The sequence below is a fragment of the Arctopsyche grandis genome, chromosome 2 (assembly GCF_051622035.1).
Source record: "Arctopsyche grandis isolate Sample6627 chromosome 2, ASM5162203v2, whole genome shotgun sequence".
NCBI lineage: Eukaryota > Metazoa > Arthropoda > Insecta > Trichoptera > Hydropsychidae > Arctopsyche > Arctopsyche grandis.
This window is the reverse complement of record NC_135356.1, coordinates 23,723,465-23,740,160: the sequence shown is the minus strand read 5'-3', so window position 1 is coordinate 23,740,160 and position 16,696 is coordinate 23,723,465. Positions and strand designations below refer to the sequence as shown.

Below are 16,696 nucleotides of genomic sequence, written 5' to 3'. Positions count from 1 at the left end.
TATAATACATATGTACGTTTGGTTAATGGTTGCGTTAATGCTAACCACCGACAGGTTCCGAGTTCAAGCCCTGGTTTGACCTCGATTGAAAAAAATCATTCTGAGTATTTCTGCAGTTCTGCTGGTCAGACTTAGATATTTGTGACTCCAAATCGATCATTTCATATCAGAGTTTACCAATTAATCTGATTTCATTGTTGAAACGGCTCCTCATCAAATTGGCAAAACCACACAATACCACCACCACTATTTGGTTATAATTTCAAATTTATTATATACTAGTTTTTATTTTTACCCGGCTGCGCTCGGTATTTGTAATGTAAACATGGCCAATCTAATAGTAAACATTTTATTAGATTGATTTGAATAGTTTTATTTTATTTAAATTTATTTGAATATTCATTTGTTTGTCTACGAACCAACAATAGTTACATACAAAGTCTCTTTCGAAATTATATATTAAGAACAATATAATAAAAAATTTATATGTACAAAGTTAACCATAGGTGTCACTTTGGACAACCTGTAATCGCACCATGGCTCGTACATTTGAAACAAAAATGTACTATGGACTAAAAAATTTAACAACAAACTATGTACATATATAAATCAAAGCTTTTAAAACAGTCGATACAATGTATCTAGCGTTTTGTGTAAAAATCATTTTGAATTTCACATGGTTTCAAACACGATTCATGTTGAGAAATATGAAAATATATTCATAGATGGCACTAGTACATATTTTATTTTACTCTCAACACTTCGCTTGCATTTTTATCACAATATTACATACAACATAAAGGTTTATGATATAATATGTAAATATGATGATAAAAAAGAATTTTTATTCTCAATATGTTTATTATGCAAAATAATAACAATTAATTCATTTTATACATACATAAATAACAGCCTAACAACAACAATAATTCCCACAACTTGAAACATATACACATATGAAAGTATGGAAACATTTGAAAAATAGATAAAATTCTCATTGTTTTATTTTTTTCAATACTAATAGCAAAATTAAATTAAAAAAACGTTAACATTAAAACGCACGTGTGGCTTGTATTTAATCAAATATTTCACATTACAATGATAACATCAGTTTAAGATCCCAATGCAAACAGAAACCTTAAAATATATTAAATTTTCCATCACATTAAACATAAATTATTATTTTTTATGCATTTTTAACAAGACATCTAACAGCGAATAAATTTCACTGGGGAACCCTTTCATTTCTACAGGGTTTTTCTTAGTTTTTATTCAAAAAAATTACTCCAACATATGTAAGAGATTTTTTTTCCATTTACATGTATGTTTTTGGTGTAAAATTCTAATTATTACAACGCCAAAGTGCAAGTGACTAGTGTAAATAATGCTTATAATAGCAATGGCAGATTACCCACACTCCCAACATATAGAATACAAGGTGACCAAAAAATGCTTCTTAACACAACAATACAATAGGAATAAGTTTGAATCTGGCACTAAATATGTATAATACAATTATATCCAGTAGATAACTAACTCAAACTTTAATTACAATGTGTTAACAATCCACAGATTCGCGGGCGCATTTTTTGATCATCAAACCAGGAACAAAATAACTTTATTTTTGCTTTTTAATCTGCATCAATTTGATATTATTCGAATGATTAGAGCCCAACAAAAGCGGCGCGTGTAATAACAAAGAAAATGATTCGCGTTCGATGCAATTCGACAGCTGCAACCATTTCTGAAGCCACTGGATGATCTCGTACTTATTCAAGTCTGCCGCGTGCAAGCCTCGTATTGTGCACAACATTTTTAAAGTGTCCATTTCTAATGAGTTTACACCGCCCTCGCGACCGATAGCTGCATCCATTTCACGCAGGATAAAGGCCCTTTGGATCAACTTCTGGGTTAGGGAGAAACTTGCTCTCAGACCGTGCAAATGTAACAATCCATACTGAAAAGTTTATATAAAAAAGAATTAGCACAAACGAAATCCAAATTGATTTATTAGATTAGCTAGGAAAATACATAATAATAAAACATGAACCTGTTTATCTGACCATTCCTATAAACATAGGTAGAACGCTAAAACAGTTACCTTAACCGTTTGCCCGCGGCCGTCTTCTATGGAAGCTTTGCGCAACAAGTCTGTAGCGCGGCTGTCTTCCATAGAATTTCTGAACTTTGCACGGGATTTTGAGCCTTATATGCGCCTATTTCAACTGTTTTAAGGTTCAAAATTGGTTGAATATATTACTGAGAGTTGAATGCCATTTATTCAATTTGCTTAAAATGAATATATACCAGTCGAAAAATAGTTTTTTGTGGAACTACGAGATATATTATGTATTTTATTGTTTAAAATAATACTTTATGTGTTAATTAACATATCTGGTTACTTGAGTAAATATTAAAATCTATATTTAAGGTCGAAAACTCGATTGCCAAATTCGCGAACAAAGTCCCGCGTACAAGACTTGTTCACTATATCTATTGCCGCGGGCAAAAGGTTAAGGTAGAATGCACGCTAAACCGGCACCAACATATTTTCTATAGATGCATTCATACACGTTATATGTGAACACTCCCATATATAATACATTATACCAACTATGTACATATATTATCTGTAATTTAAATACCCAATTTAAAGTAAAATTAACGATACAACCAAATTCGATGTTAACAAAATACAGATATAAAAAATGATGAATATAAACATGAAACTAAATAAAACGCAAAAAAGCAACAATTCCCTACGTAGTAATCTAATTGTACATACAGTAGAACCTCGATTATCCGGATTGTTAAAAAAAAACACAAATTTTACGATTTTGCTGCTTTGAAATGCATGCCATAAAAATTCGAAAATAAGACGGAGAAATGAGTCAGTTGTCTTCAAAATTCAATACTCAAAGGACGTTCGTTTTTTGACAATATGATCGCGATTTAAATATTTATTTTTAATATTACCAATATGGAAAAGAATACGTGTTGTATTATCATTAAAAGACAAATTAGATATAATCAATGCTTTAAAGAGCGGTGTCTTAGGGCGTTTTTTTGTGAAATAAATATGGTGTTGGAAAGTCAACGATCTCGGATATAAAAAAACAAACTGAAAAAATTATGAATTTTTCTAATTCTTTAATGTCAGAAGATGGAAGCCCAGAGCGTAACGTTATTAAAATTTCAGTATATGAAGAAGTCGAAGAGTGTTTTTTTATGTGGTTCATTCAAAGACGATCGTCTGGACAGCCAATATCTGGTACATTATTGTATGAAAAATATTCGCGATTTGGCAACTTCATAAAGAACAGCTAGCAAAAATCCATAATTGAATTTCTTAATAAAGAATAATTTAATATTGATCTTTATGTTAATACATATATAGATGTAGACAAATAAAAATTATTCATACTGAATGTACACATCTTTCCCTGTCAATTATGATTATCCAGACTACCTTCATCCCCAATTAGTCCGGATAATCGAGGTACTGCTGTAGTTGCAAATAACACGACTCACAGTGTGGCTGAAGTGTAGATTGTTCAGACAATATGGACCATTTACAAAAAGCGGTTTGCATGCTATCAGATCTTCTATCGACGGATGCGAACCATTGTTTAATATGTCTAATACACCGCTCCATTGATCGTGTAAGCTCTTATCTTTTACTGAACTAGAGTACTGCTTTAAGCTTTTTAAAGTTATGCTGTTATATTTCAGTCTTTCTTTCAATGTTGCTAATTCGATTGCATTTTTTTGTTCGGGGGTCCAAAAATGCGAAGTCAAAAACTTCTGCGGGTACATATATCTGTAAAATATAATTTTAAAAATTAAGAAAAAAAAAATCAACACAGTGAATGAAGGGCAAAATTTTGAAACGTACGCTATAGGAAAAACTACGTAGTTTGCAAACGGCAAAGCTGATAGTAATAACACGGGTGAAATTTTCAGCATGTCTTTTGGCATTTGATTATATAATTCAATATCACTTCTCTTCAATGAGCTCAGATCTTCTTCGTTGCCTAATAAAATGTATCGTATTCGAAAGAATGTTTTCAAGTCTCTGTAGAAGCTTTTAATTCCCTCGCTGAATAGACGGTAGACTTGCATAGCAGATGGGAATCGCTTCTCCAACTTCTGCTCGTACTGTTTCATGTATTCCATGTAGCGAGTCATCGCAAAGTCTCTCAATTTACTTTCTTTTTTTCCTTTGGGGCCATTATTATCCAACAATATTTGACTGTTCGCAAAACTCCTAAACAAACAACAATATTCATGTTATATAAAATGAATTGATCCACACATATCAAAGGTATTAGAATAAACACTTCATATATTATACATTAGTAAAATAGTTTGCAAATTCAAAAGTATTACATCTACTGTTAATACAAACCCTAATTGAAGAGTAAATTATATTTGAAGTATTAAACAATCTATTGCCAAAGTCTGATGATTTATTTCCTCGCTATAGATATGCAATACATGTACAATCATAAAAAGTAACGCGTTGCTATAATCGCTAAGTATATTTTGACTTTAAAACAATACGCCGCAAATAATGATGTACAATCAAATTCCGTTATAATAAATACCAAAATAACGAAGCTTCCAATATAACAAATACATTCCATGGTTCCGAGTAAAATTACTTAACAGCAAATGAGTTAATTTTTCAATTGCATTATTTTCAGTGTAATAGAACAATTTAATACATCCTTGGAAGTTTGTTATAACGAGATTTGACTGTATAAGAAATGCAAAATATTATCAATTCAAAGCCGTCAAATTCGGTATACTATCTCGTGGTACTCTTAGCCATACGGTTTTTAGAAGGGGTCAGAGACCTCGATAGGAATTTTTTTCAAATTTCATCCACCTAAGCAACGTAGGGCATTTCGGTTAGTTTGTACTAAATTTTGTTTTTGCTAGCCAAAATATACCTGTAAGAACATAATGTGCATACATATACATACATAAAAATATATTTCTATAATAATAAAGTATATATATGTCAATGTTAAAAATATATTCAACCATTTAAACTTCCAAAAGCATATTCATACATATAAATTTATATTTTATATGAAGCATTTTTTTTAAATAGAAAAAGTATGGCTTCTCACATATCTTTTGAGGTTAAACAAGTCAAGTAATTCTATCGATAGAAAAAAATTAACTAAATTATAGTATGGTCGTTTCAACTGTCACTTCAGCTGAAACATACAAATAAAACATGAAGCATTTACAATAATCGAAAAAAAATAAAAATTTAATTTGTCTATGTGTAATCAACCACATACATATGTAGATCGATAATAAAATCTTAACCTCAAATTGACAATGTCAAAGGCAAAACTAGGTTTCGAAAATACGAGGTGCAAATGTCAAAGTACTAAAACTACGCAGAGCTATGAGGGGGGAGCCGGTGGGGGGATTAATGGGGTTAGGGAGAGCACCTCTTGAGCAGAAGAAAGGGGGCGAAATCGCACGCCCCATAAGCACCCCTTGCAAGCATGCCGGCTCCCGCTTAAATTACATAAAACAACCGCTGGTGGACTCAACACAGATCGTCCTGGCCATGTTCCTATACGTCAAAATAATTCGAATGTTCGAAATAAGGGAAACACTGCAGCTATTTTCATATAATTACATTTGAAATAGTAAAATACGGGTCTACCTCACGGGACCGAAAGTGAAACGTCCGGAAACGCAAATATCGGAAGGCAAAGATCGAAAATCAAAAGATCTTAAGTCGAAAGATAAAAAAGGGTCTCTCCCCCCCGTTGTACATCCTCACTTAATTTGCGCGAGCAGGATACTGTAGGCATATAGTACAACTGAAATGATCTCATCAGGTCACTGCGACACATATCTAGGAAAGTCATTAACGCATGGCACACGCTCGCCTCGTCAAAAGGTCGACACGTGTTTCTATACACGTGTCTGAGAAACAAAGGAAGAACACACTGAACCCATAAAAACCACAAACTACGTCCAGGCGTATGAACCCATAAAACCACGCTCGCAGCATAACTAGGGCAGCGGGAGTACCAAGAACAAAAGATGTGCACACGGCACACGAAACCTCCACCGGCAGAGTGAGCCTCTAGAGTTCAACTAGATCACATCTCCGAAGAAACCTCTTCGTACATACAATAACCATTGTACCAAATTGAACAAAAATAAACGATCCTCTTTCAAACTCAACTGAATTTCCATAGGCCGGGAAACGGTCGAAACCTTTCACTCGACCACCTGTTCTACATATAATACAACAGGAATAAGAGGAACAGGCTTTTCCTCCCGTATTCTGCGCGTGCACATTAAATAAGACTGTATGACAAAAAGAGAGATAATTTCACCGCATGCCACTCATATATATTATATATACATAGTACCGTTTACCATGCACCCTTTTTTTTTTGATCTTTCGACTTAAGATCTTTCGATTTTCGATCTTTGCCTTCCGATATTTGCGTTTTCGGACGTTTCACATTCGGGCCCGTGAGGTAGACCCATCTAATATATAATTTCGAAAGAGACTTTGTATGTAACTATGTAAGCATGTATATAAGGTTTGGGTGATATAATCCGTGACGTTGTAAAAAAAAATTCGATATCGAATTCGATTATATTTTCGATTTCAATGCCGTTTTCGGTTCCGATTGCGATTTAGATTTCTTTTTCAGTTTCGGATCCGGATTCTTGTCTCAATCCAGATTTCCTTTTCAGTTCTAAATCCGGATTCCTGTTTCAGTTCCGGATCCCGATTCCTTTTTTAGTTCCGCATCCCGATGCCTTTTTCAGTTCCGGTTCTGGATTCCTTTTTCAGTTCCGGATCCGATTTCATTTTCAGTTCTGGTTCTCTCCTGTGAAAAACCAAAAAAAATAGTATTTACTTATTAATATTCCCGATTTTTTGGGATCTTTGGTCCATGTTACCACTAATATGTATCCTCACGAATGGTAAACAGGTTACATCCAGTGGTGTCTAAATTTTGGAACAACGGGTTATCAAATTTTTTTCAAAAAATTTATTTTGAAAATATATATGTATGTATATACATTTTTTTTCGTCCAAGGCGCTACATATTACATACACGAAAGTTCATTCAATTTTCAAGATTTGTAAAATTTTTGACAAAAATCATATGAATTTTTAGATTAAGTAACGAGTTTCCGGAAACTTTTGATTTTTAGCAACGGGTTTCCACAAACCCATGGAAACCATTAGGGTGACACCACTGGTTACATCCCAAATGTGAATCGCTACAAGGATAGCCGCCGCTACGAAAATTGTGCGCGCGGATCTTCTGTCGCACGGAAATTCGTCGCACAGAAAAATTGCCAAATATTGCTCAGCATATGCTTTTTTTACGAGATTTTTCTTATTATCGAATCTAAAATGCGGACATATGAGTTACGGACTCATATGTCCGTATCTAGTTGTTCATAAGACTGCAGGGAAAATGGGTAGACGAAATTTGGAAAATGTGTAGATGAAAGTTGCACATAACAGAGACGAGTGGAAGCGTGTTGGAGAAGTCTTCATCCAGCAGTGAATGGGGAATGGCTGTAGATGATGATGATGATGACATCAATTATACACCATATCTTTTTACTATCCAGAATGCATTCATCGTGTAAGAACAGGATTAGATATACATATGTACAATGTACCACGGCCGTAGCCAGATTTTTTTCAGATAGGGGCTGAAACGTAAACGCAAACCCCTCCCCAATTGATTTTTTTTTAATTTTAGGTACATAGTGCTCAATCTATTTAGTTTATTAAGCATTGAAAAACCACAAAAAATGCAAAATAGGGTTATAATGCGTGCAATTTTGAATGTGAGAAAACGTAAGAATTTTAAGAGATGAATTGGAATGGTTGGATATTAGAAATGGTCATAAATTAAGCGCTGTAAAATTTGTACATAAACTTGATAACAATCTATTACCTACATAGATATTTTAATAATTATATAATTAGAAATAGAGATATGCATAATCATAAAACTATAAATAGAAATAAATTAATTATATGTAGAGTTAATAAAGCAATAACTAAAGGAGGTGTTTTCCACAGTGGTGATCAAATCTATGCATCCCTTCGTGAAAATATTAGAGGTGCTAAAAACATTAGTGCCTTCTTGAAGGGTATTAATACCTCTGTGGAAGATGTGATTAAATTAAGATTGATAGTTCAAATATATATGTATGTAATATATACATATACCGAAGAATGTGTTAATGCAAAGTAATAAACTAAAATCAATTAATGTATTATAATATATGTATTAAACTATAGTATAAATAAATAAACACATTCTTCGTCATACTTGAAATAAATATTTATCCAGTGAGTTCATACGACTAAGAATATCGTATTGAATAGAATAATCGACTTTTCGTTATTTTTATGACTTTTTTGGACTAAATTATCAAATTACACTGTTCGACAAATGACGACTTTTGAAAATGACGAAATGAAATTGTTATTTATGACGAAAGAGGATTAACCTTGTTCGATGTCGGCAATTCCAAAGCGCATATGGAATTGCATCTGACTGCATTGTATTTATAGGTTTCAAATAACGACATTTGTTGTTTTTGTTACACAAAGGTTCACTGCTGCTAGATTTTTTTTGTTTATTTATAAAATATGTATATTTGCCATATTTATACAAATTTTAATTATTTATTTTATTAGTACGCGACTCACAGTTTGACTTTTACTGATTTTACAATTACGAAATTTTAAGATAGTCCATACGAAACTGCATTTCAAATTTCACTTTTATACGTTTACTGGTAAAAGAGATATGACATTTTAAACAGTTACAGTTTTATGCAAAGATTAGCGCAAATTCTCCCCGCCGCACGCCTGTTTCTTTAGCAATAGCCCGTGGTATCCTATGTGTTAATTCAATTCAGATTCGTGTAAATACTAGTAAATACTAGTACAAGCTTTTTGCTCTACTATTACAAGCTAATTTTACCGATTTAAAGTTCAGCACACTTCCAATAAACCCTTTAAACGAAAATAAAAAATAGTGTGGTCAGAACACTATCCCAATAAACATGTTTCAATAGAAAAAACTCAATATAAAATAGTATTAACAGTGGGAAAAAATACGTACTTTTGACTTTTGATTTGAACTAAACGACTACTTAGCGAGATTTGAAAGCTGAAAATTACTACAAATGAAAGATAAAATACTCGACTATAGATTCCAATATTTATTTTGAACAGAAAATTGACATATTTTGAGACATCGACCTAACAACACCAAGATATCGCGCGCAAAAAATCGCGCGATTTAAAAAACACATATATCTCCGAATCTCAAGCCAATCAACATTTTTTATTACCAGATTCGTGTTCACTGGGCATATATCTATAAGAAAAATCATATCTCGTCTCTGAACCATTTTTCGTGTCGAACAGTGTTTAGTTAATCGTGCTATTTTTTTGAAAAAAATTCACTCCTATGGCGCGGCGATTCTTTCTTTACTCCCAAGTTTATGAATCATATTGCGAATTATCAAAAACAAGTTCTCATTTTCGGGTCTACCTCACGGGCCCGAATGTGAAACGCCCGAAAACGCAAATATCGGAAAGCAAAGATCGAAAATCGAAAGAATGTGCGCGTGCAGAATACGGGAGGAAAAGCCTGTTCCTCTTGTTCCTGTTGTATCCTGCTCGCGCAAATTAAGCGAGTATGTACCGTTTACCATGCACCCTTTTGTTTTGATCTTTCGACTTAAGATCTTTCGATTTTCGATCTTTGCCTTCCGATATTTGCGTTTTCGGGCGTTTCACATTCGTGCTCGCCACGGAGACCGCTCATTTTCATACTATTTTTTTAAAATCTATTTACTGAAAAAAAATTAAAGTTTTTGAATTAAATTTAAAAATTGTAAATTTGATTTTATGATTATTTCTAATTATGTATTATTTTTTAAATTTAGGGGTCTGTCACCTCCATAGCCCCCCTCCTTTGGTTACGGCCATGCAATGTACATAATCAGTATATCATTTTCAATGCTTCCACATATGTACATAATATATCCATTAAATTTACTAATTTTACAAAAATATAGTTTTTGCTTTCAAATATGTATTTAAAATATTTTAAAAGCAGTCTAACTTTTTATTAATCGAACCGTTTCATATTCTATATTTTATATATCTTATCATAAAGCAATCTGTACAAATAACGAGTTAAGAGACCGCGTGGGCTACACGTAGTTCAGTGTAGCGACACGTTGATCAGCGTCAGCACCATGGCAGCCAAGAACCTCACTGGCTTTGGCGTCGAGCTACGTGAAATTAAGTACAAAGATGTCAGTGAATTTCAATCTAATAACCAGCTCAATTCTTGCCCAACATTATACTCAATCCTTTTATTACAAATATTTTTAAACATAATATTTTATGTAAAACATTAATTTTTTAACTAAAGGCAACACTAGAAACGATATTCATTGGCCATTTGGATTGAAATAATATATTAGCGCCAATTGACTTTAAATTAATACATCGCTATCATTTAGACTACTAAATGATAGCCAGAAGCACCATCACGGGTTCTAAAATGTACGAAATGTAACAGGATTCTTATTTTTTTACTAACGTATTTCCTCTTGTCAAATTACAAAAAAATAGACAGTCTTCAAATAGACACTTTAATTTAGTATACCATTTTTTCATTTAACACAAGGAAAATATCATAATGAAAAAAAAACATGTAAAAGGTTCAATGAACTGTTTAATTTCTATGATCAATCATAGGAATATTTCAAGTACGTAGGGTGATCATACGTTTTGTTTTCAATGGGAAATATCCGTTCGATTAATCTTATTGTCCCTAAGATTTACTTTAAATAAATTTTGTTCAATAAACATTGTATTGAATACAACTATTAATTATTGAAGCTTTACTTAACTTGACTATATTTATTGATTTAATTATTTAATTAAGCGCGGCTTTAATTAACTTGATTATATGTATAATTTTTTATTTTTTTTTAGCTTCTTCTACTTTAATTTCCTTGATTATTTAACTTCTACTTAATTAATCTAGTATTTAGGTTTTCTTTAACAACAGTATTTATTTAGGAGAAACTTCAGCTTCCCAATCGTGAGATTCACTTATTTGAAAAAAAAAGAAATTTCCTTGCACATAATTATTATTAGTTGAATAAAAATTCGTTAAATACATCGCTGCCAGACCAAATAATAAAAAAATATTAAAATATATTTTTTTAATGTATCTAGTAACCCTAATCCTTATAATGAAATATTGGCTACTCCGATTAAATATACGAGGGGGGGGATTTTTTTGTTGGAATTAATTGTTAAAGAAATTAGATGATACCACCGTCTCTTTCCGTTCCGTTTTTGCACTAAATAAGTATGGTCAGCCTAAATATTATATTCATAAAAAGTTGAACTATCAACATAACTCCAAAATAGAATACCTACACTACGCCCACTCTGTTTTAATTTATAGAGAAGAGTGTGTCATCTAAAATAAACCTAATTTTAGAAAATGGTATTATATTTTGTATAAGTATAAAATACCATTTTTTTTATAGAATACATATCGATGGCTTGGTGCATAGATATTGGATGTCCATTTTTGAATTTGTGCCGAATTTTAAGTTTGTAAATGCTGGAATAATTCAGGTTTTTCCTTTCAATGTTAATATATATAAATTAACTTGAAAGAAAAAACCTGAATTATTCCAGCATCTTCAAACTTAAAATTCGATACAAATTCAAAAATGGACATACAATATCTGTGCACCAAGTCATCGATATATACCTTATATCGGTCTCCGTGACGAGCCAGAATGTTAAATTACAGAAAACACAAATATCGGAAGGCAAAGATCGAAAATCGAAAAATCTTAAGTCGAAAGATCAAAAAAAAAAGGGTGCATGGTAAACGGTACATACTCATTTAATTTGCGCGAGCAGGATACAACAGGAACAAGAGGAACAGGCTTTTCCTCCCGTATTAATGTGCGCGCGCAGAATACGGGAGGAAAAGCCTGTTCCTCTTGTTCCTGTTGTACCCTTCTCGCGCAAATTAAGTGAGTATGTACCGTTTACCATGCACCCTTTTTTTGATCTTTCGACTTAAGATCTTTCGATTTTCGATCTTTGCCTTCCGATATTTGTGTTTTCTGTAATTTAACATTCTGGCTCGTCACGTAGACCCACGTAATATATGCATAAACAAAAGTACCAAAAATTTAATTTATTATTAATATTATAACGACTGTTGCAATATAGTATTTAGATAAAAAAAAAGTTTACGTGATTATTACATCAATAAAATATTGTTACATTAAAATGATATCGATGTTTTCAATAAACTTCGTCTACCTTAAATGGAACGTAAAAGACACAAACAGATAATATTACCTCTTTATCTGCATACGTGTATAGATTAACATATATATTGTATTACAGAACAAAAATATATTATGTACATAAGAAATATTTTTGATTGCTACATGGCAAAAATCTCTATAAAGAGCGAAATATCACCTATTTTCAAAATTTTATCGATGTATGTATTTGTGTAATATAAAGATATCAAATTTTTTTTTTTTGCATTGGAGCCGTAATATTTATGTGAAATTTAGATAAAACAAGGTGTGATTATTTTTTGAGAAGTAAAAAATTACATAAAAAATATTTTCATCACAATATTTCATTTTCACCATTGAAAATTGAAAAATTTCATTACATAATCTCTCAAAGGAGTGAAAAATGAAAATTACATTTAATATATTTAAAGATTTTTTTTTCTTCATTTTCCTTACAATATTTTTCATGAATTACTTTTTCTTTAAATTCAAAAAACTGTCACAAACCACAAAAAAATTAAGGAGACCTGTATATTTCGAAGTTGTTCTCAAAATGTTTTAGTTTCGCATGCCGCAGTTTGCACGCCCGTGACCTAGACATAACCGTGATCCAAAATATCTATTTTTTCATCGATTTTAATTTATTTATAAATATTATGTGCAAATGGAATTCGATAAATACAGAGCGAACGTGTGTAATATTTGAAATTTGTACAGGTGCAGAAAAAACTCACATATCAGAACGTGGTACAGGTGGTCCCAGCGGTCGATAAAAATCGACCCCGTAGTAACCGAATATAGATAAAATTATTAACAATTTCTTTGTTCTTATTTTTAGAATATAGATTGGTTGATACAGTTCAACAACTGTGAAAATTTATGGGAAGCTCAACCTACATTCTTAATATCACAAGCTGTTTATCTACTGGGAGGATTCCTGACGTTGATTCATGGTATTTGATGAATGTTTGTAGAGTATTATGGGAACATTTTCAATGATTTTCATCGTCTCGTTAATATTTTCAGCACTTCGTAAGGGTGGACGGTGGCCATGGCTCTGGCTAGCTACCATATGCCATGGACTTGTCGTAGAAATCATATGCTATAATTTACCAGATGTTGATAACTTCTGGCACTCGCAAGCTCCCATCATGTTATTTGGAAACAGACTGCCACTTCACATAATTTTGTTATGTAAGTTTTTAATTTAATTTGTATTCACACAGCTCGAGAGCCATTTACAATACATACATATTGACAGTGTCGTAACTATGTACGTAGGTGCAACAAGTGCAAAGACTCAGGGCTGAGAATAAAGGGGGCCTGAAATGAAGCTGTCAAATTTAATAACATTTTCACATTTCTAAATGTTATTATGTACATATACATATATAATTTTTTTTATTTTAAAAAATTTAGTAACTTTGAAAAATTAAAGATAGACTATCGGACAAGAATGATTTGGAATATAAAAATTTTGCATGCGGCTTTGTTTGAATAATGAATTTGGCAGCTCATGTTTTACCTAAATATGAAATTTTCTAAAATTCAATCATATATATATATATATATATATATATATATATATATATATATATATATATATAATATCGTTAAGTATATGAATTATGATGAACATGTTTGTTACATTATTTTCCCAAAAATTTAAATTAAAAAGTCCATTGAAAGCTAGTTACATCACTGATTACTAATAGTCATGTCCATAGCTGAATTTCCCTAACTAATAGAAATTTAAAGTATCATCAATTAAAACTACTTAATTGTGAGAAAGTATTTCAAGTATGGCCAGTAATTAGATTATAATATAATACTTTCATTGTATCGTCATATAAAAGTAACATAATTATTTTTTATTCAGATCCCGTATTCATCTATCAGGCATCATACACTGTATCCAAATTACAACTGCCTGGATGGGCAGAACCCTTTGCCGTGGGATTGACAACAGTTCTGATCGATTTACCCTACGACATTGTTGCCGTTAAATTCTTACACTGGACCTGGCACGACACTGATCCCAATATTGCAGATAGACATTACTGGGTGCCATGGAACTCTTACTATTTCCATGCTACCTTTGCAGCTAGCTTTACCTTCTGGTTCCATCTTTCATACAATTTCTTCGGAAGCAAAGTTGAAAAATGGCAATCCAAAGGGTGCATTACTTATTTATTATATCGGTGCTCACTCCTTTATTTATTAGTTACAGTTATAATGCAATTGATCTGTCTATTTATAGATTCTTCAAAGAGCTCAGGACTGTCTTGATGACAAGCTTATTGGGTATGCCAGGAGGAGTATTGCTTTTCATTCCGTTGTACCATCCGCTGCACGACTTGCTCGGTATCCACTCTGAAGTTACTTTCTTTATGCTCCTCACTTTGTTCTTGGTCATAGCTTGGAGTGGAGACAGAACACAAAGGGATAGAAACCCATCTCGGTAAATGTGAAATTAAACAAAATATTGCATGCGACTTTCTCCTCATTTCATCATTGATATTTGCATATTTGTACACACTTTCTGATTCACTTTTAGATTTCTATTTAAGGGTCGCACAACTAGCATTCTATAAATATTTATGTATTATAAATTGTATTTGCTATACTGTGAGCGTTATGAAACTATTTTGTGAAATCTAGTTCACCTAGCGATATATTATCAAATAATTAACAACATTACAACACATTGTAATTAACGTTTACAAAATGTTGATAATATGTGATACAAATGTTTATTATTACTAAGGTCACGCTGTACATTATATGCATTAATAATATGTTTTATCATCTTGACGCATTTTTTCACCTTTCTTTATCGAATTAACCTTTACTGGGTGGAGTCCATTTTTGAAACATTGAGTGAAATGGGGTCACTAAGGTCCCCGTATTAAAAATTCATTAAAATACATTTTAATATGTATTTTAATTAAGTACCAAACGAATATTTCAACAAATTCGATAAAAATTATCTCCATTTCAACAATAATTAAAAATTTTGATGCATTTAATATTTATTTTTATCATTCAAGTATATGGATTCAATAACAAAAAAATAATTTTATTAATCTCCAGTTAATATTAAACAGGATAAATATAAGAAAAAATATACGATATGTATTATTACTTAGCAAATCAGATCCATTAACACGCCATATATGTATGTATATCCAAAGCGAAAAACTTAACTTTTTCTTACAAAATATATTATGAATATGTGTTTTATGTAATGAAGTAAAATACATATCATAATAAAATGGCAATAAAACCTCAAGTAATACTATATAAATATATACTTGCGAATTTGTGTGAATTTTTTTGTGTTCTTATGAAATATTTATTTTTTGGTATTAGCGAGCTTGCTTTGTAACATTCTTCTAATTTCAATTATCAAATTGATTCAAATGCTATTTTCAGAGTTGGAGTTTTTGATTGGATGCTGATTCTTTATATTATTTCTCACTATGCAACTTATTTGGGTTTCACTATTTGGGGTCAACCAGAAGCCGAAGTTTCCATGGGAATGCATGAACCTATTGGATCGTGTAGTCAGATTGTTACACAGAAAACAGCTTTTGGCACGGTACATATTTCAACATTTTTATAAAAATAATATCTTAGGTGAATCTAATGCTAAATTGATATTTCTACATTAAATATATATAGGTTCTCAGAAAACGAAAGTACCTTTGCATGAATGACTACCACGAAGACTATTTCTCCTTTTCGTGTCTAGGCGGAAAGAAACCTTCTAATGGTGCAATCTGGTATACAGTATGCGGAACACCATTCCGGTAAATACTTTTTACTATAGATATTATTTCTTAGCAATATTGCATTCCTTATCAATTTTTAATTTTTGCTATACATTTTTTGTTTCAGAAATCGTAATGAGTACATTGCAGTCATTGGTACAATTTGCTTTTTGGCTTTTGTCGTATTCTACAATTTTTATTTCAGAAATTACGCCGATAATAAAGTGAAAAGTGCCAAAGATGTAAAGAAAGCAACTAAACAGAAGTTGGCGTAAATGATTGATGTGTATAATTTTTATTTTTATAGAATGTCTAAGAGTTTTTTTTTATTACTATTAAAATATACTGAGTTTTGCATGTTTGGACATTCATTTTTATGCGAATAAATTTATATTATATAAATCATGTTTTCATTTCAACTATTTTATTTCGTTTCTAGCTATTTAAGATATTTCCATATTTATTATATCAATAATTTCTTATGAAACCTAAATTTTACAAACACTATTAATGTTCAGTTA

The 16,696-nt window shown here is 31.5% G+C and overlaps 2 protein-coding genes across 2 annotated transcripts; one reads left to right on the top strand and one right to left on the bottom strand.

Moving 5' to 3' along the window:
- Positions 1-846: 846 nt before the first annotated feature.
- On the bottom strand, positions 847-5,608 carry LOC143922519 (LETM1 domain-containing protein 1). The gene is made up of 4 exons (XM_077445783.1): positions 5,472-5,608; positions 3,896-4,267; positions 3,532-3,820; positions 847-1,957 (listed from the first exon to the last, which is right to left on the bottom strand). The coding sequence occupies exons 1-4, from the start codon at positions 5,528-5,530 to the stop codon at positions 1,619-1,621; spliced, it is 1,059 nt and encodes a 352-aa protein (XP_077301909.1). The 5' UTR covers positions 5,531-5,608; the 3' UTR covers positions 847-1,618.
- Positions 5,609-10,079: 4,471 nt separating this feature from the next.
- LOC143922518 (uncharacterized) lies at positions 10,080-16,596 on the top strand. Its single transcript, XM_077445782.1, has 8 exons — positions 10,080-10,365; positions 13,241-13,355; positions 13,429-13,596; positions 14,282-14,579; positions 14,663-14,863; positions 15,838-16,003; positions 16,087-16,214; positions 16,303-16,596. Exons 1-8 carry the CDS (start codon positions 10,306-10,308, stop codon positions 16,448-16,450), a joined length of 1,284 nt encoding a protein of 427 aa, XP_077301908.1. The 5' UTR covers positions 10,080-10,305; the 3' UTR covers positions 16,451-16,596.
- Positions 16,597-16,696: the final 100 nt, after the last annotated feature.